The sequence below is a fragment of the Phyllostomus hastatus genome, unplaced genomic scaffold, assembly GCF_019186645.2.
Source record: "Phyllostomus hastatus isolate PE091 unplaced genomic scaffold, TTU_PhHast_1.1 phas_contig_17, whole genome shotgun sequence".
Taxonomy (NCBI): Eukaryota; Metazoa; Chordata; class Mammalia; order Chiroptera; family Phyllostomidae; genus Phyllostomus; species Phyllostomus hastatus.
In genome coordinates this window covers 17562177-17581093 of record NW_025333664.1, presented here as the reverse complement: position 1 = coordinate 17581093, position 18917 = coordinate 17562177, and the positions used below count along the sequence as shown (strand labels likewise).

General features: G+C 52.7%; 1 protein-coding gene across 2 annotated transcripts; it reads left to right on the top strand.

The window, feature by feature from the left end:
• The first annotated feature begins 808 nt into the window (after positions 1 to 808).
• TGIF2 (TGFB induced factor homeobox 2) lies at positions 809 to 17540 on the top strand. Of its 2 annotated transcripts, none has more exons than XM_045832760.1 (3): positions 809 to 970; positions 4675 to 4900; positions 14869 to 17540. In XM_045832760.1, exons 2-3 carry the CDS (start codon positions 4709 to 4711, stop codon positions 15388 to 15390), a joined length of 714 nt encoding a protein of 237 aa, XP_045688716.1. In that variant the 5' UTR covers positions 809 to 970; positions 4675 to 4708; the 3' UTR covers positions 15391 to 17540. The 2 variants fall into 2 exon arrangements, with proteins under 2 accessions (XP_045688716.1, XP_045688717.1); XM_045832761.1 differs by lacking the exon at positions 809 to 970 and adding an exon at positions 1750 to 1827.
• Positions 17541 to 18917: the final 1377 nt, after the last annotated feature.

Below are 18917 nucleotides of genomic sequence, written 5' to 3'. Positions count from 1 at the left end.
CAGAGTGACACCAGTTGACAGTGCGACAAAAAGCAGGAACCTCTCTGAAGCTCAAGAGCAAACAAACCATGGACTGATACATAACAGCACCTACCCCATAAACCGGATTAGACGGGAAGATACCCCTGAAGTGCCCCCCTCAGCTTCTTGTGTTACAAATACTCCTGCAGAGTTGGCGATTGTTATATTACCTCAGGCCGCCACTCGTGCGCTAGACCTTGGGGCTACAGGCTTTGCGGTGGTGTCAGAGGGAGCCTTCCACCCGACTCTACGGGCCCTTGTGGGCAGAGTAGGCGTCGCATTCAGAGGCGGTCCTAACCAGCTGGGGGTAAATCCATGGGCTACGTGGGCCTCAGTTTCCTCTCAGAACCTTAGTAACAATCACACTGCCTGCGGGAGAACCTGGTGGAGGGAGCAAACTTACAAACGTCGGAATTTGCATTTTCTCCTCCAAGCAGAGGACCCCTCCCCCAGCGTGAAGCACACAGTAGGCGCTCCGGAAATGCTCTCCGAAAAGAGGTACGGGCCCCTTCCCGCCCCCAAGCGCTCAACCCCTAGGCAGGGTTCCCACCACTCCTCCACGGAGGCCATGTGGCATTCCTGAGGGTGGGGGTGGGCGCAGGAAGAAGGTGCCCTCCCGACCCCGCCCCCTCCGGGCGCGGTGGGCGGGGCGAAGCCCATCGCCGCCGGCGGCACGCCCCGCAGTGGGTGGGCGTAGCTCGACGCGCTCCGCACAAAGTTTGTTTTCTCCCTCCGGGTGGGTGGGGGAGGGCGAGGAGCGGACGGGGGGGCGGTGGGGGAAGGAGAGGGGATCTGACGTCAGGCCGCGAGGTGCTTTCCAGCCGCGAGCTGTCAGGCCGAGTGTCAGGCCCGGCAGGTACGCGGCGCGCTTCCCCAGCGCCCTCTGCCCCCTGCCAGGACGCCCCGGACCGAGCTCAAGGCCGCGTGGACGGAAAAGCCTCTCGGGAAAGTCAGTGTGGGACATAGAAGCGGAGCAGATGGGGGCGGGGGGCGCGCGGACAACTTGGAAAGTTTTTTTTCTGGGCCGGGCGGGGGAGGGGGCGTCGTCCTGGCGCGTGCGATTGTGGGTGTGTGAACTCTGGTGTTTTTGAGTCCCAACCGCAGTGTGCGGGCTGGGGCCGGTGGAGGGGTGCCCCACCCCCGGGGAAAAGCTCTCTCGAGGACATTTTAGGGGGAACCCAGCTTTTTGGGACCCCACCACGGCAGACGGGCCGCCCCTGCCCCGGCCGGGGTGAGCGCGCGGGGCTGGTTTGTTTGGTTTCAAAAGTGCACGTTGCTAACCGCCGGCCGCCCCCCCCCCGCCGCCGCGCTCCGGCGGAGCGGGGGTGGGGGCCACTGAGAGTGACAGCTGCGGGTGGGGGCAACGGGAAGGGCCTGGAGGTGGGAGGGCCCGGGAGCCCGCGCGAGTTCCCCTTTCCTTTGAAACAAAGGAAAGTCTGTCTCTGAGGCATCTGTCACTCTGAGGCGGGCCAAGGAAGTGGGGCTCGGGGGGCCAGCGACCTGAAGAAAGTTTGTGCGCGCGGGGACCCTCGGGCACGCGGAGTATAAGCCGAGCCTCCTGCGGGGGAAGCTCTCAGCCTCTGGGGTAGGGGGCGGCCAACATGGAGTCTGGGCGCAGGGCTGGGGGGGGGGCGGTGCGGAGGTGGGAGCCCAGCCCCCTCCTCTCCCCTCCCCCTCCGGGCCGAATTCGGAGCACAAAGCGGAGCGCGCAGGCTCGGCCGGCCCCGAGCCCCGAAGAGTCAGCTTGCGCCGAGCTGCGGGGGAAGGGGGTGGGAACCAAACTTTTTCCTGCCGCGGGACAGACACGTGAGTTTTCTTTCTTCCAGAGCCTCCGCCCCATTGAATTGTTGGCCCGCGGCTGAGCTGCAGCTCCGAGTCTGACGCGGGGTTGGGGGGTGAGGAGGTGCAGGCGCCCCCAGTGCAGTCGGATTCTCTGCCGCCCGGGGAGCCATGTGCTCTGACTCGGTCTGGGCCGCGGGGGAGGCTGCGCGCTTTGTGTGAACTGCTGGGAATGCAGCGCGAGTGCGCGGCGCGGGGGAGTGTCCGGCCAGCCTGGAGAGTTGTCAGAAAGTTCATGCGAGAGTGGCTGCAGGTCTGCGTGGTGGAGAGTGTAGCAGGGTGCAGCGGGTGTTGTGTCGAGACTTGGCTGCCTCAGGCCAGTTAGGGTAAGAACTGATGGCTGGTGTGATGACGTCTGGAGTTTTCCCAGTCTGAGAGATCGTGGGTGGGCGGGTCGGGTTGGAGTTCGTGGGTGGGCTTATATCCAGGAGTTGGGCTAGTTATGGGTACCAGTTGCCCGTACTAGAAGTGAGATATATTTGTAAGCTGCGTGTGTGCTGTATTTGTCAGTGAAATTCATGGGCGTTCCAGGGGCTGAGCGACTAGTTGGTGCCAGTTATGAGTGCTGTTGTGAGGAAGGGGTGTATTTGTGAGATATCTCACCGGATTGTAGGCGGGCGGAGGTGCAGGACACTCTGGAATCCTGCAGACTGGAACTTGGCGGACAGCCAGGTTGGAATTTGTACATACAACCTTGAGTAAACTCAGCCTGCCAGGGATGCGTCCCTGAACCCAGATCCCAACTGCCCTGGCCAGCTAAACTTCAGACACCTGACCTCAGAAAGCAGCCAGCCTGTTGGTGCTCTCTGAGTAGTGGCACCTCTAATCAATGCCTGTCTCACCTCCAGGTGGCCTGGCTGGGAGGGTAGACCCTTCCCTCGAAAGCCTGGCCTAGCCAGCCCAGTTATCTGGGCTCTGGCCCAAGTCTAGGAAACAAAACCTGGGAAATGCCAGTCTGTTGGCCCAGCCGGCTGGGGAGCTATTAAAGGCTGAGGAGGGAGGAGCCTTGAGATTCTAGCATCTGCTTGGCCTGGAACTTTTGATTTTAAAATGTAAATCTCTTTTGCATGTGTGAACAAGAAGTTTGTCAGGGTCTGAGCAACTGAGCTGGGTTGTCTAGGGAAACATCTTTCATTTGAAGAGGGGCTCAAGCCCAAAAGAGGCGAGGACATTTGCCTAAAGTTACACAGCCAGGTTGAAGGGACCAGACTGGGAGCTAGATGACAAAGGAGAATGTCTGAGAGACAACTAGTAGGGATGACTCGACACTTTTTGCAGGGCACACAGTAGGTGCACAGTAAATGTTACAGGGATTGCTGTAAGACCATGGTGATCCATAGTTTCCTGACCCTCACTGGTCTCGAGAGACCTGGGAGGCAAGTCAGTATGGAGTAAGGGTGTGGGAGCTAACTACCTTGCTCCAGACCCACTATACTATATGTGCTGCATCCTATATGGGAGGTTTTTTCCCATAGCAGCTTTACTAAGATATGTTACATACCATAGAACTTGCCAATTTAAAGTGAACAAGCCAGTGGTTTTTAGTACATTTGAAATTTAAACAACACAGGTTGAGACTTTGTGGGTCCACTTAAGCATGTTTTTTTTGTTTTTTGTTTGTTTGTTTGTTTGTTTTCAATAAATACCTGTACTGCCTTCCATTTGTATTTTGAAGTTCATGGATGCTTTGATTTATGTTATTTTATGTAGAGGACTTTAGCATTCACTGGTTTTGGTATCCTCCAGGGGTTCCTGGAACTATTCCCCTTTAAATACAGAGACAGACAAATTTTGGGGGTATCAAAAGTTATTTGCAGTTTTCCACTGTGTGGGGCTGGCCCCCCTGCCCCCACATTGTTCAAGGGTGAGCTGTACATTCACAACTCCGCAACCATCACCACAGTCAATGTTAAACATCTTTATTACCTAAAAAACCCCTCCTTCTACCCCCTTCTGGCCTATTCTGGGCATTTCATTAAAATGGAACTACATGATGTGTATTCCTCGTGGTGTGTTTCTTTCACTTAGCATAATATTTTCCAGGTCCGTCCACATTGTAGAGTGGATCAGGACTTCAAATCTTTTTTATGGCCAAGTAACATTCCACTGTATGGATAGACCTCGTTTTACTTATCCATTCATCTGTTGATAGACACTTCTTGCTATTATGACTAATGTTGATACTTGTGTACAAGCTTTTGTGTGGGCATAGGTTTTCGTTTCTCTTGAGTAGATGCCTAGTAGTGAAATTACTGGATCACATGATAACTGTTTAATCACCATAGTATCACAAATGGCCTTCTTAATCTCTTTGGGTCTTGCTTTGCTCATCTATAAAATGGTGACGATAGCAGTGTCTCCCTTACTAGGGCTTTATGAGGACTGAATAAGATAATAAATGGAAAGTGCTCAGTACAGAGCATGGAAAAACAGACCTCAGTGGTAGCTGGTGCTACTTATTAGTGAGCTGCCATTTCCAGGGAACACTTTGGGATATGTGTGATTGTCTCACCACTATGCTGTACACCTGAAACTAATACAAAATAATACTGAGTGTAAACTGTAACTGAAAAAATTTTTAAATGAGAAACATGAGCTGCCATTTTGGTCAGCAGTCACCTACTGAAGCGGAGGCCTTTTGCACTCTCCCTGCTGGCCCGTCTGGGCTGTGCACGGTCTGAAGCTTCAAACCACGGTTCCCCGTGGTTCAGTCAGGTGTCCCAGGCCCTGGCAGTGGTGTGTTTGCAGACTAGGAAGAGGGTAAGTGGCAGTGCATGGTAATAATGTCCCCGTCACCTTTGTCCCTTGTTCCAGGCTTTCCTGAGGTCCAGCTTAGCCCCTCGACACCATGTCAGACAGTGATCTGGGTGAGGACGAAGGCCTCCTCTCCCTGGCAGGCAAGAGGAAGCGCAGAGGGAACCTGCCCAAGGAGTCAGTGAAGATCCTCCGGGACTGGCTGTACCTGCACCGGTACAATGCCTACCCCTCCGAGCAGGAGAAGCTGAGCCTGTCTGGACAAACTAACTTATCTGTGCTGCAGGTAAGGAGGGGGTAGCAGGAGACCTGGGTTCTGGTCCTATCTCAGCCCTGTCACTGACTCACTGTGTGGCCCAAGGCTGGTCACCTCCCTCTCTGGGCCTTGGTTTCTTTTTTGGGCAGATAAGAACACCCACTCCCCCTGCCTCAAGGGAGGATAGTGACTGAGGCCCTTGCAGCTAGATTTCAGATTTCTGAGAGTTTTAAAGAAGCAGGGATCAGTATTAGCGCCTAGGTGTGGTCATGAACACTGGAGGCTGTGGGAAGTGAGAATGCACTGAGTGCCTGGGATTAGGTCCCCAGCCCCTGCAGGTGGTGCTTGGATGGCGACTTGGTTGTGGAGAAGTTGATGGTCTGCAGTGTGGTTAAGATTGTGTTGGGATCATGGTCAAGGAAAGTGCAGAGACATTCGGGGTCCAAAACCCATTTCTGCTGATTCAAAGCTGTGGATCACATCTCGATTTCCCCACCTGTGAAGTGGGGATGACTGTCCTCTTCTGCCTGACTGAACCGTTCTGAGGGACAGATGCAGAACTGGATGTGGAAGGGCTTTGAGCACATTCGGAAGACTGTTATCTACCTTTTGTCAAAGTGCAAGATTTTATCTCCTTGGAATTGTCTCAGTTGCCGACATGCTGGCGTTTTCTTCTGCTTTCGTGGTGCTGAGGCAGGATGCCTCGGGTCTGTCTGTCTGTCTGTCACCTGCCTGGGAGACGCCAGGGCCTCAGCCTAGCAAAGGCCCCGCCCTGCCTCCCTTCGTCCTTTCCCAGCCATTACTCCAATCGGATCCGTGGAATGGGTTCTCCCTCCTTCTCTTACCCACTCTGAACACCCCCCCCCCCCAGTCTTCCCAGCTTCTGTCCCTCTTCCTCCTCCGTGAAGTCTCACGGTGAGTGTTCAGTCCTCAGGACTCCTGTCACCTGACTTACACTCTCCCAGCACTGGCTAATTGGAGTCCGTCTACAAGAAAGGCTCTAGCATTACAGACCCTGACTCAGAGCCCATCTTCTCCACAAGAGGAAGCCTGGACCTTGGCCATGTCGCTGCCTCCTCCCTGGGCCTCAGGTTTCCTCTTCTGAAAAGGGGAGGTGGTGTGGCACTCGCACGGTGCCTCCAGAGGAGGGGCTGAGAAGAATCCAGGGCTCACTGTGCGCTGCGTGGCTCAGAGTGGGTGCTTCTGCTCTACTTTTCATTCTCCTCTGTCCTAGATCATAGGTCTTGGACTCATCCCAGCTGTCTCCCATCCTATAGTGCCCTCCTAAGCACCCCACTGTGCCCAGCTCTGTGTTGGGCCGAGTTGGGACCCCAGACAGGAGCCAGACTCATCCCTTCCTCTAGTCTGGGATGGAATAGCAGGAGAGGCTCAGCCACTGGAGTGTGCCAGAAGTGATCACTGCTGTTTGAAGGCAGCAGAGAGCCACTGTGGAGCCTCAAAAGGCCTCCCAGGAGGGGTAGACTTGAGCTCACAGGCCAAAGTCTGGACCCTGAGAGTCCGTATTACCCAGGCAGCCTCTTTGCTGGTCTTCCTGCCTCTAGCCTCGTTCCCTCAGTCTCTTGGACACAAGTGCAAATCTGATTGCGGCACACACGCCACAAACCCTGTTGACCTCGGGAGACGGTCCAAACTCCAAGGTACTTAGCAGCCCCATCAGCAGCCCCATCTCTCCGTTCTTCTGCCCCTGGGGCCTTCAGCCCTCTGGGCCTGCAGGCCATCTCCTTTGGGTTCTTTCCACCCTTCCTGAACCCGAATCACTGCATTTGTTAAGCATTTTCTTTTGAAATCATGGAGGCCACTGCTGTGTATTCCCACTGGTTCTCAGACCACTTGTTGTTACACTACTGACATTGATTTTAGTCGGACACTGTTTCTCAAATCTGAGTAATGTACCATCTCCTTTTAAAGGAAAATATTTTTAATTACCACATTACTTAAGTGTGCACAAACTGAAAACTGGGTTAAAATGTCTTTTGCTCTTACACACAACTATAAAATTAACAGTTTTCCAAAGTACATCAGTGTAAAACCGGCGAGACTCCATCCGGCCGCGTTACTGGCAGGTGGATGGTGTGGCCGGCAGGGCTGTGCTATGGGGGACAGAGATGCTGACGCTGAGGTTGAGCGTGTCCGGACTGCCAGGGGCCATGGTGCACCTGTCATAATCGGAGCAGAAGTGCAAAGCCACAAGTGTTTCTCCTCCAAAGCGTTCTTGTGGAGAACTAGTGGCTCCTCAGGACAGCATATCCCAGGTCCCTCTTAGAGGACTGCGTGTCTGGGACAGGGGTTAGCTGGAGACTTCTGACCAGGCCAGGCTGGATCCCCGCACCCCCTGGTCGGAGGGGTTCCGTGGCCACCCTGCCCTAGAGTCATGCCGAGAGTTAAACAGCAGTGGGGACCGCCTGGCAGTCTTGGGTGGAAACTGCTGTGAGTCCCCAGCACACGGCCGCCTCTGCTGGGAGGTTTCCCCTCCAAGCACCTCAGGTTTCCTGGTCGATGACTGATAACATCTCCACGCTGGCTTCTTCCCTTTCTACGAGTTCTCTTGGATGACTCTTTCAGGCTCCTGTGATCAGTCACCAATTCTTACACATACCCCTTAATATTTCTGGAGTATGGCTTATTTTCTGTGCTGGTCCAACCCTTCAGAGGCCCTGCCAACTTAAGGACAGCATCACCTGTCCCCATCTGCATAGCAGGCTTCCTCCCTGGCACCTCCCCTCCCCATTCTGGCCCCACCCAGCCAGCGACTCCCCGCCCTTGGAGGAACTGTGCCTTCCCACAGCCCTGGGACTGGGTCAACATTTCGACCCCGGAGTGGTCTCATTTATCACTGTCTCCTGAGTGTTTAGCTCAGGACCTTGTATCTGGGAGGTGCTCGTAAATAACGGTTGAAGTGACAGAAAATGAAGTTCAGGTGTTGGAGATGGCAACCGCCTGGACCACAAAAGTAAGGAAATATGGCTTATCAATTGGAAAAGGGGGCCTGAGTCCCTGGAGGCATCTTTCTCCTGTACTTAACTTTTAAAACTTCATTGTTTACTAAAAACATTTGCAGATTATCGACAAAAGAACATTTAATCTAATACACCCCGGTACCAATCACCTGGCCTGGTTTCCTCTTCCCCTGGGGACTTCTCTTCTGATTGTCTCTTTTAACTGCCCGGGAGCGGTTCATTAGCAAGTCAATGAGTCATTTAACTAACTGCTTTGCTGGTACTTGCCTAGGGCTAGGCAGTTGGGAGGGTGAGACCAACAACAAAAAAAGTCATTTGTGAAGGATTTTCACAGGTCCCTGTGACGCCCTCTACACCCACTTTATTGCTGGGGTTTCTGACTCGTCTCGGGCTGTCTGTTGGGGAGGGAAGCGGGGCTGGGAGGTTCAGGCCCCATTTCTCCACTGTGGTACTGACTAGGGCTGGGCTCTGTGCCTGGCCCAGAGCCGTGTGCTGGAAAGAGTGGTAGAACAGGAACCCTCCTTGCCCTCGGCTAGCACGGAGAGGAGGAGATGTCATTTAAGAGACCACCTCGGTGTCTGTAGGAGAGGCGTCTCTCAGGAAGCAGCATTTGCGTGGAGACTTGAAGGAATTGGAGGCCAGGGCGGCAGTCCGGGAACTGGGCAAGAAAGAAGCCTGCAGTAGAGGCTGTGGTGGCTGCTCGGTGGCACCGTGTGCCCTGGCACCCCTTACCGATCCAGCAGGCTGATCTCCTTCCTCTGGCCCCAAAGCTAGCTGCGCCCCCATTCTTCCTGCTGGCAATCTCTGTCTCCCCACGTTTTCTGTCTTTTTTTTTTTTTTTCAAGATTTTGTATATTTTCAGAGAGAGAAAGGGAGGGAGAATGAGAGGGAGAGAGAAACATCGATTGGTTGCCTCTCGCACATCCCCAACTGCAGACCTGGCCTGCAACCCAGGCATGTGCCCTGGCTGGAATCGAACTGGTGACTTGGTTCACAGGGCAACACTCAGTCCACTGAGCAACACCAGCCAGGGCTGTGTCCCCACATTTTCATCTGTATGTATGTCTTTTTTAGCTTCTTTGTGAATAAAGGGGTTTGCCCACAAGGACAAGTTAAACTGGTGGGTTAAACCATGGTAACCTCAGCCTGGGTGGCAGAACCCGGGGACCCTAAAAAGACACATTCCTGACTCATTCCCGCCCCCACTAGATATTTTAAACAAATGAGAAATTGCCATTTCTTAAAGTCACCCTCCAGGTGACTGTAATACTGCAAGCCTGCTCGGATGCAGGTGGTTGCAATATGTGGAAGTGCCGTGAAGTTTGGGAGAGGTCTCTCCACACCTTCACTCCCATCTGCTCTTTTGGGCCTGCCTTTCACAGCTGAAAAAGACATTGAAATTAAAGCACTTGTGTCAGATGCCCTGCTCCTGATCTTTGTGGCCTTCACGGCTTTCTGGTGTCCCTCCCACTCCCATTTGCCACAGCGGTTCCTCCTGCGTCCTTCAGCTCAGCCTCTGATAAAAAGGAACAAAATACTGTCAGGGCACAGCCTCTCAGACAGAGCCCTCCTTTATGCCAGAGACAGGCTTTTGGGCTGGTTCCCAGTCTGTTTGGCCATATTAATCACGGAATTCACCTTGGCATTCTCCCACCACCTGCCCAAGGACCTCTGGAGTGGGGGTGAGCCACGTGCCCTTTTCCTGACTTAGGCATGGGTCGGGCTGCTGGAAGGGGCCACAGAAAATCCGGTAGCCTGTTATCACAGCTGGCACTGGGGGCGTGCTCAGGCCTCCTGGCCTTTCCCAGCCCCCCTCAGCTGTGCATTTCTGTCGGACAAGAAGACAAAACAGACAACGAGTCTGCCAAGTTTTCTGCAGACCAGGGTGAGTGTGTGGGAGAATATGTGGGTGGAGGGGGGGGGGTTTCTGCTGTTCTCAGGAATATAAGCCAAAATGGGAGGTGTAGCTAGGGGCTAGTTGGCCCGCACAGCTGCTAGAACACGCCCGGGCTCCCCTCCCCAGCACTGCTTTCTCAGTGAAAACACCTATCCCTACCTTGCTTGACCCAGGTCATGGTGCTCTGTTTCCTCTGCATCCAGGGGTGAGGTGGCAGAGGCGCAGCGCTCTTCTGTAGTACCGGTCACTGAGGAGGCAGCTGCGACTGAGGGACGGAAGCAACTGAACAAGGAGAAAAGGCTTTAGGCTGACTCTCCAGTTCTTTCCACCTGCCTGGGAGCAGGCTGTTTGGACCAGTTCCATTTGCACTTGTGACCTTGAGCAAGTTACTGAACCTCTTTGATCTGGGCCTCTGTTTTTTCAACAGTCCAAATAAAATGGAGATCATCACAGAACCGGTCTCATTAACTGTTGAAGATTAAATGAGTAATTAAATGGGAAGTGTTTAGAACAACACCTGATATGTTTTGTTTCAACAAGTGTTTACTTTTAGGATTATGATAATGATTATTCCTCTGCACGGTGAGACACAGCAAAGCACAGTAAGAATAGCCATAGGGCCCTGACCAGTGTGGCTCAGGTGGTTGGGAGTCATCCCACAAGGCGAAAGGTCCTGGGTGGTTCCTGGTCTGGGCATGCCTGGGTTGCGAGTGCAGTCCCAGGTTGGGGTGTGTACCAGAGGCAGGCAATACATGTTTCTCTTTCACATCGATGTTTCTCTCCCTTTCTTTCCCTCCCCCCCGCCTCCTCTCTCCAGAGATAAAGAAAACCTTTAAAAAAAAAATAGCAGGGGCCCCTGAGTTTGCATCCCAGGTTTGTGCTCGGGCTGTGTGACTTTGGCAAGCTCTTTCATCTCTTTGAGTTCCGGTCCCCCTTTTGGCACTTTGGGGACACTGCTCACCACCCTTCCAGGCTTGCACGTGGATTAAACATAGTGCAGGTGAGATGGCTGACGTGCTAACCTGGTATCAGAGTGCTAGTTCTCTTCCTTCATGGAGCCCAGCTGCTCAGCCTTGGCCTTGGAGATCCCTTGTAGCCCTTGCCAGGATTCAGCTCCCCCCTGTGTCTGCTGATGCCTGCTGTGGTGTGTGTGCTCAGAAGTACTGCTTGGATCATAGAGGTGAAAAGGGATAAGGGAGAACCCCCAGGGGCAGGACCTTTCCAGGCGGACCGGAAAAGGAAGAGAAAGGCCACAAGAAGGCTCTGGCTCTTGCCTGCCCAGGAGCTTTCCTGTCCTGGCAGGACCAGGGGCCTAGTGCTATCCTTGGCTCTCCTGTGGAATGGATGCAGCTGTAGCCTGCTGGGCAAAGACGCATACCAACTGCGGGTACCAGCGCCTTTCATAAGTGGCCAGCCATTCAGCTGGGTATAGAGGCAGACATAGGAAGATGGTAGGTACCCAAGGGCTTGCCTGGGTATGGGCCAAGAAAGGTGACAGGCAGGTGTAGAATTGATGTAGGAGCCCTGAGGAGAGCTGGGGTTTTGATTATTCAGCAAATATTAGAGGAATGTTTTAAGAAACATAGCAAGTTGCTGTAGCCCACAGTTCCAGCACCCCAGCACACAGGAACCAAGGGGCAGGGGGCTCCTGTCTTTTCTTCCTCCTATAGTAGCCACAGCATGCTCTGCAAGAATCTGTTGAGAGCACAGCTGTCTGTTGAGAGGGGAGGAGAGATGGGACCAGGAGCAGGACCTGGAGTGGAATTCAGGTCAAGATCCTGCTTCCAGGGGTGTCCCACCTTTTGAAAGAAAAATCATTGTCTTGGGCCACACATTAAATACATTGTGATATGTAATCACAAAAAAAGCTCATCATGTTTTAAGTAAATTTACGGTTTTTTGTTGGACCACATTCAGAGCCACCATGAGCCGCCTGCGGCCCGCGGGCTGCAGGTTGGACGCCCCGGTCAGGCCCTTGAGACTCTGACTTCGGTGTTCTGGCCCAGTGGGCGCGGCCCTGCCTGCTTCCATCAGTTCCTTAAACCAGACCCTTTCGTGCCTCAGGACAGGGCCTTGACATTTGCTTTTCCCTCTAAAATGTTCTCTCAGCTTTCTATATGGCTGGCTTTCTTATTCTTTAGGATCTAAAGAATAAGGGGTGTCAAACTCATTTTAAATGGGGGCCACATGAGCCTCGCAGTTGCCTTGAAAGGGCCGAAATAATTTTAGGAGTGTAAGTACTCCTCAACTGTTGAGGAGTTGAACTTACATTCAGCCCTCTGCAGGCAGCTGTGAGGCTGATGTGGCCTCGGGTAGAAATGAGTGTGACGCCCCTGCTTTAGGTCTCAGCCTTCCCAGACCCCTCGTCTGCGGAAGTCGCTCTTACCTTTACGTGCTACCCTTTTACTTCTGTCTGTCTGCGTCCTGGCACTTACTGGTGGCTATTCACCATGGTTGTTGATTGCCAGTCTCCACAGCTGGGTGGACAGGAAGTGCCACAGGGTAGCCTGCACCTCTGTTTAATTCACGGAGGGATCGCCAGCACCGAGAACTGAGCCTGGCACGTAGTAAGCGCTCAGTAAGTATTTGAGTGAGCACAAAGCCTTGAAAGGGAGGGAGAGCCGGTGGAAAGTGAGGAGTTCTAACCTGTTTTGGAGAACAAAGTAAGCTGGGCTGTGAGGCCCTGTGACAACCTCAGAGATTCAGGGAGGAGGGGCCCCTGCTCCTCCAGATCCAAAGGCCCAGCCCCGGGGATCCCCGACTGGCAGTCCAATCCTGGCTGACTTCTCCAGGCTGAGCTGGAAGTGTATTCATCGGTAAACTGGGAATTGATCAAACTCAGAGCTGATGTAACTATGAGAAGAAGATTGTGTAGATACTCAGTCTCAGTAAATGGCAGTTTGGTAAACTCAGCGAGCATTCCAGAAAGATGCCCAGATGGGTGGACACCTACTAGGCCACACCCATCATGCCCCACCCCCAGTATCCAGTGTCTAACCAACGTTTCTTCTCTCCTGCTACTTCTGAGATGGCAAGAAACTTATTAAGCAGTTTTTCCCCTTCAGTGACCCCTCCAGTGGTGGGCAAGAAGGAGAAGAACTTGGAAAAAATGATGGGGGGGTTGTATTTGCCTATTTAAGGAAAGGGTTAATGTTTTGAAACAGGTTTGTGTTTATGACCTACACCAGCCTTGCAGCTAAGAAAGTTTCTGGGTCTAATCCATAACTTTTAATACGATGCGCAGGTGAGCTACAGCAGGATCGGTCTTGCCACACCTCCAGACCATTAGGAGTAAATGAGAAAAGAGGGTATGAGTGGTTGGTCTTGTAGAAGGTCGAGAAGGATGCAGGATGAGGGTCTGCAGAAACTATTCACACTCTTCCCGAACAGCTGCTGTCCTCAGGGTGTCATTCATTTGTGTATGAAAAGAAACTGCCAGGCCCTATACCAGCCCTAGGTGAAAAGAGGGATTTTGAATCTATTTCCTCTGCTCAGGCCTGATCGCTGATATCTTAGATCAAACAAGACTTAAGAGGAGTAGCTGTTCTGAGGTGGAGAAAAGGGCATTTCAGAAAGAACAATTGTGATGTGCAAAAGGCAAGGAGCTACTAGAAAGAAGAAGAAAAGCACAGGGCCGATGAGGGGCTGGTGAGCAGTTTCACACGCCGAAGAATGCAAGGGCTGGAAATACTGACAGGAGGGGTTAACAGCCAGGCTCGTGTGTCTTAGATTTGATTTTGTGGGCAGTAGGAGGCAGGGCAGCTTTTTAGAACAGGAATAACAGGACTTGCATTTTAGAAGAAGTGACAACCAGTGAAGGGACTGGGTTGGAGAGCCATGAAGCTGTTAAAAAGAATCCAGACAGCCCTGACTGGTGTGGCTCAGTGGCTCGAACTCCGGCCTGCAAAGGGTCACCAGTTCGATTCCCAGTCAGGGCACATGCCTGGATTGCGGGCCAGGTCCCCAGTTGGGGGCATGTGAGAGGCAACCGATACTTCTCTCAAACATTGATGTTTCTCTCCCCCTCTTTCTCCCTCCCCTCCCCACTCTCTAAAAATAAATAAAATCTCTAAGAATCCAGACAGATGTGGGTCAGGATGCTAGGTGTCTTGGCTTTGCAGAATAACACTTAACAGTGAAGAATTTCATGCCTCATGCAGAGTTCAAAAAGATTGATCCAAACAGTAAATTAAATGGGAATGGGGTCAAGGTTAAATTGGTAGCTTTCTGAGTAGCATGTAGGAATATAAACTTAAGGATGCTGCTTGAGTGCACACTGAGCTGGAGCCAGTGATCCTGGTTTTGCTTGGAAACAGTAATGTCCTTCTGCCTGGCAGCCCCGTGGTGTTTCTGTGGCCTGCATCAGCACTCTGCTCTAGAAATTCAGGAGTGAGTCGCCCTCGGCACTGCCCCGTCTCCTCCAGTTCATACCCCGTATCCGCTGGGCACCAGATCCTCTCCTTTCCCGTTTCCCCAGTAGGTCAAACATTTGTCCTCTTGTCATCTCTCTTAATACAACTTGAACTACTGTTTCTCTGCTTTCACTCTGCTCTCCACAGAGCAGGTTGCTCCTTGGCTTAACACCCTCCTTCTCTCCACACTGACCTCAGAATAAAGAACCAAATCCCCACCATAGAGGTAGCTTCTGGTTACCACGCTGAGCTCCAGCCATCCAGGCCTGCCTTCTCCGAGTTCCTCAGAGACACTCTGCTTCCACCTGCTACAGGGTCTTTTTAGAGGTTCATTTTCCTCAGTCGAATGTCCTCTCCCTTCCCACCTCCCACCTAAACTACTGCCCATCATCCTTCAGATCTCAGTTTAGGAGCCATCTCCTCAGAGAATGCCACCCTGAGCCCGCGGAGACCAGAGTGGGTGTTCCCATTAGTGTCTCCAACAGCACACCACGGTACCTTCCTTCACCGGCTGAATCAGAGTTGCAATTTATATTCATGTGTATGATTTCTTCTTTAACTCTCCCCTCCCAACATCAACCTTTCTGAGGACTGAGGTCGTGTATGTGTGTGTGTGTGTTGTTTGCTGCTGCGTTCTGGGGCCTGACATAGGTGCTTCACAGCTGGTTTTGATTGAGTGAACTGATCACAGCCTCTTAACACTCATTCCAGATATGTAACTGGTTCATCAACGCTCGGCGGCGGCTTCTCCCAGACATGCTTCGCAAGGACGGCCAAGACCCCAACCAGTACACCATTTCCCGCCGCGGGGGCAAGGCCTCAGATGTGGCCCTCCCCCGTGGCAGCAGCCCCTCGGTGCTGGCTGTGTCTGTGCCGGCCCCCACCAATGTGCTCTCCTTGTCTGTGTGCTCCGTGCCACTCCACTCGGGCCAGGGGGAAAAGCCAGCAGCCCCCTTCCCACAGGGGGAGCTGGAGCCCGCCAAATCCCTGGTGACCCCTGGTAACACCCTCACCCTGCTGACCAGGGCGGAAGCTGGAAGCCCCACAGGTGGACTCTTCAATACACCACCGCCCACACCCCCAGAGCAGGACAAGGAGGACTTCAGCAGCTTCCAGCTGCTCGTGGAGGTGGCGCTACAGCGGGCTGCCGAGATGGAGCTTCAGAAGCAGCAGGACCCGTCGCCCCCATTACTGCACACTCCCATCCCCCTGGTCTCTGAAAACCCCAAGTAGGCATCTGCCAACAGGGGTGTTCAAGGCTCAAGCCAGCTGTTCTGGGTTTATGTTTTGGTTCCCTTTCACACAGAGGGTTTTCTTTGGATCACTGCCAAACATCAAGATCATCTCCTCTGTCCTGAGGTCTTCAGCAGGAAGACACCAGCCGGTGTCACTGCGCTGTGATGGGGACCTCTCCTCTTCTGACTCAGCCGTTTCTCCAGGCCTCCCCCGGTGAGGAGACTAAGAGAGTGGAGACAGGCATGGTGCTGCTGCTACTTCTCCAGAGAATCCGCGGGACACCTTTGTCCCAGCCTGCTTTCCTGGGCTCGGCACAGAAAACCTGCCAAGTTCGGCCCTGCGCTGGGTCCAAGTTGCTCCTGAGCCGACCTCTCTGTTAAGCCAAGTGTGGACATTCCAAGTTCGTAAGTGTGAACAAAAGAAAAGAGGAACCCAGCAGATGTCGTAGAACCGACTCCAGTTGAATGTTTAGGTTTATGCTAAACTTTGTGTTCATTTTTCCCTTTTTGCCGTGGTTTGCGTGCACGGGGCAGTGCGCGTTGTGTGATGGAGTCTGATGAACTGGGAATGGTCGTCCACCATTGCAACAGATGATTGTTTTACAAGGAAGGAGTATTTTTATTTTGGGGACCAGCTGCATCTCTGCAAAATTCCAAATGGTTGTTTTATTGTTGGTTTGGTTTACCGAGAAAAGGAGGAAACAGATGTATGCCGGCTTTGGCTTTTCTGCATCAGGCACAGAGGGGAATAAACCCAAAGCCAGAGAGAGGGGCCAACAGAGAATCTGACCAAACCTTCTAGGCGTAGAGCAGAGAAGGGTGATAAAAACCGGAGAGGTGTTTTTTTCTATTTTTGTTTTTACTGTACTTTTGGGGGGTGGGAAAAGTAAGCTAGACAGAGGCAGTAGGGTTTGTTTTTTTGTTTTTGTTTTTTTTCTCTTTAATGTTTTCCCCTTTATTCTTGAAAGCTTTGCCCTGCAGCCTGAGTTTTGGATTCCTTTAGGAACTTGGATTAGCGGAGCCAGAATGTCAAAAGCTCCATCTACTGGCAGGTTTTCCCACCACGGTGGCAGGAAAGCATTCCTGGAGGAAGCAGGAAGAGTGGCCCCAGCCGCCTGCGGAACTGCCTTCAGAGGCAGCTGGGGCTGGAGAGCGGGAGGCCTGCCCCTGGGAGTGTCTCTGTGTTGCACCTTTCTTCACACTGGAGTTGCAGAGGCCCCTGCCCTGAACTTCACAGTGGAACAGATCACAGTTGGTCTTATCTCCTCCCTCCCATTTATTTTTTGTGTCATTGCCAACTGCGTTCAACAGCAATATACCCCATCTTTATATATCCTAAGAAACACTAATCCTAGGTTATTATTAGCCAAAATATTTTTGTTCTGATGGACATTGTTTCTGGGCCAAAAGACAGGTCAGGAGCCCCAGCCTGTAGTTTCCTTAGGTTGCCGAGTCCTGGCACAAGGGGGAAGAGAGTTGCTGGATTGGTGGCTGCCTTGGTAAGGCCTGGCCAGGAGAAAAGGCGGAAACAGGTTTTCAGTCCCGAGGGAAGCACCCTCACTTTGAGTGGCTTGACCCACCAATTGCTTGGGAGTGCACATTAGTATTTAAAGGAGAGGGAGTTTTACTCAGAGTGGGCAAGTTTCCTCGGCTCTTTTTTGCCTCCTCCCTCCTCCTCTGCCTTCTCCTTGCATGCCCTGGGGTGGGTGGGAAGGGGATCAGGGATCCTCACACTCCTGGGGCCCAGCTGGGGAAGGATGAACATGGCAGCTTTGAGATTAGTTGCTGCTGTTTGCCCAGCCTTTCCACCCTGCCCGTGTCTGTGAGCCCAGGGCCGGTGTGACTGTTGCAAGGTGCTTGTAGCAGGAGACTGGAAGTGTATCGGGCTGGGGTGGGACTCTTCCTTCCCGCAGTGCACTGAGCAATGGAGGTGCTGGGGGGTGCCGGAGCCATGCTGCTGGATTCTGGTTAGGCTCCCCCCACCCTTGTGCAGGATAGGGAGGCTGGGGCTGGGCAGCCTCTGCTTGGTTTAGTTGTGAGGTAAACTGGGAGGAGATTTAGCACAGTTATCCCATTGAGTAATTTGGGCAGAAAACTACTGTAAATAAGTTTTGTTTTTGTCAAATAAAAATTTTGGGTTTTGTTTTATTTTTGTTTTCCAATCAAACATCGATCCACTGTGACCCTGGGCCCAGCCTGGAGATGGGGCACTTGGTGCATTCTCACCTTTGTTACCTCTCCCACCCTCCCTCCAGTAGCCACGTGTGGGAGTCCACGCCGCACCCTTGTCTCCTGGTCCTCAGCCCTGTCCCGCTCATCAGTGTGCAGGGGGGCATGTGCCCTGGACCAGTCTTCCCTGAGATCAGCAACCTTGGGGTTGCTAAGCAGTGTGGGTACTTGGGGAGCTGGCAACGTTTTCCTCTCCCTCTGCGGGCGAGGGAGGAGCACGGCTGCAAGTATGGAGCCGGCACAAAAGCGGAGAGATGAACGCTCTAGTCATATCTGAAATCAGTTCCACTTCTGGACTTCCCAATTACGTAAGCTAGTAAATTCCCCTTTTTGAGTTAGCTGTGGGTTGCATTTCTGTCATAACTGTAACTATACATTCTAACTGCAGCCCAATCAGTACACAGCCCGCAGTAGTGATGAACAGTCTTGCTGTGTGCCTGGGTCTGCACTATTCATTCTGTTTGTACACACACACACACACACATGAAGTGAGACTCCCTCACAGGTAAAGAAACCGAGAGTCAGTTATTTGCCCAATTCTAAGTGGAGTTAGGATACGAATTCAGGCCAGTCTTGCTTGGAGGGTACCCTGAGGTCTACCCAGACCCTACTTGAACTAGTGATGGGCAGTTCACAACCTGCTGGCATCCCGCTATCTAACATGGTTTGGGCAAAGCACAAGAACCTTGTTCCACAGAATCAAATACGGCTGCCAGATCTCCCACGGGTCATGCTCCTTCAGGACTTTGAAGACAGTTTCCCTGCCCACATTCTCCAGATTAAAGAGCCCCATCTCAGCCCTTCATTCGCCCAGCGTCCTACCCTTCCCACTTCCCTGTCGGAAACCCTCAAACTGGGTGCTTGGCACAGTAGGAACGTGCTGGAAGGGCTCTTCAAAATAGGTTTAATACTCATTTTACATCTAGGAAACAGTATTCCCATAAAAGGAGAAGTGATTCAGCTGGTTTGATTGCCTCAGGAGGGATGGCTTCTTACAAGTTCTTTTCAGAGAACTGAAACCAAGAGTCTGCTGCTGCGCTTCAAACTGACGAGCTCTGGGCAAGCAAGCACATAACGAAAGTTGATGGGGATCATGTGGCTAGGGCCCTCTCCAACGAAGGGAGGAGTGTTATCTAAGAACACCTCCCTTTCCTGTAACAGTCTCGTTGAAGAGATAGCTTTTAAATGTCTCTCTGCTCCCTGGTCTTGAGTACCTGCAGTTGGTTTGGCTATGTATTACCAGACTTCCTTTTCATGCCCCAAAGGGGCTGGGATGACACTTCCAGTCCTTGGGCG

Coding starts and splice junctions, on each gene's coding strand:
- TGIF2 (XM_045832760.1), top strand. CDS start 4,709: ATGTCAGACAGTGATCTGGGTGAGGACGAAGGCCTCCTCTCCCTGGCA. Junction 4,901..14,868: donor CTAACTTATCTGTGCTGCAG/GTAAGGAGGGGG, acceptor CACTCATTCCAG/ATATGTAACTGGTTCATCAA.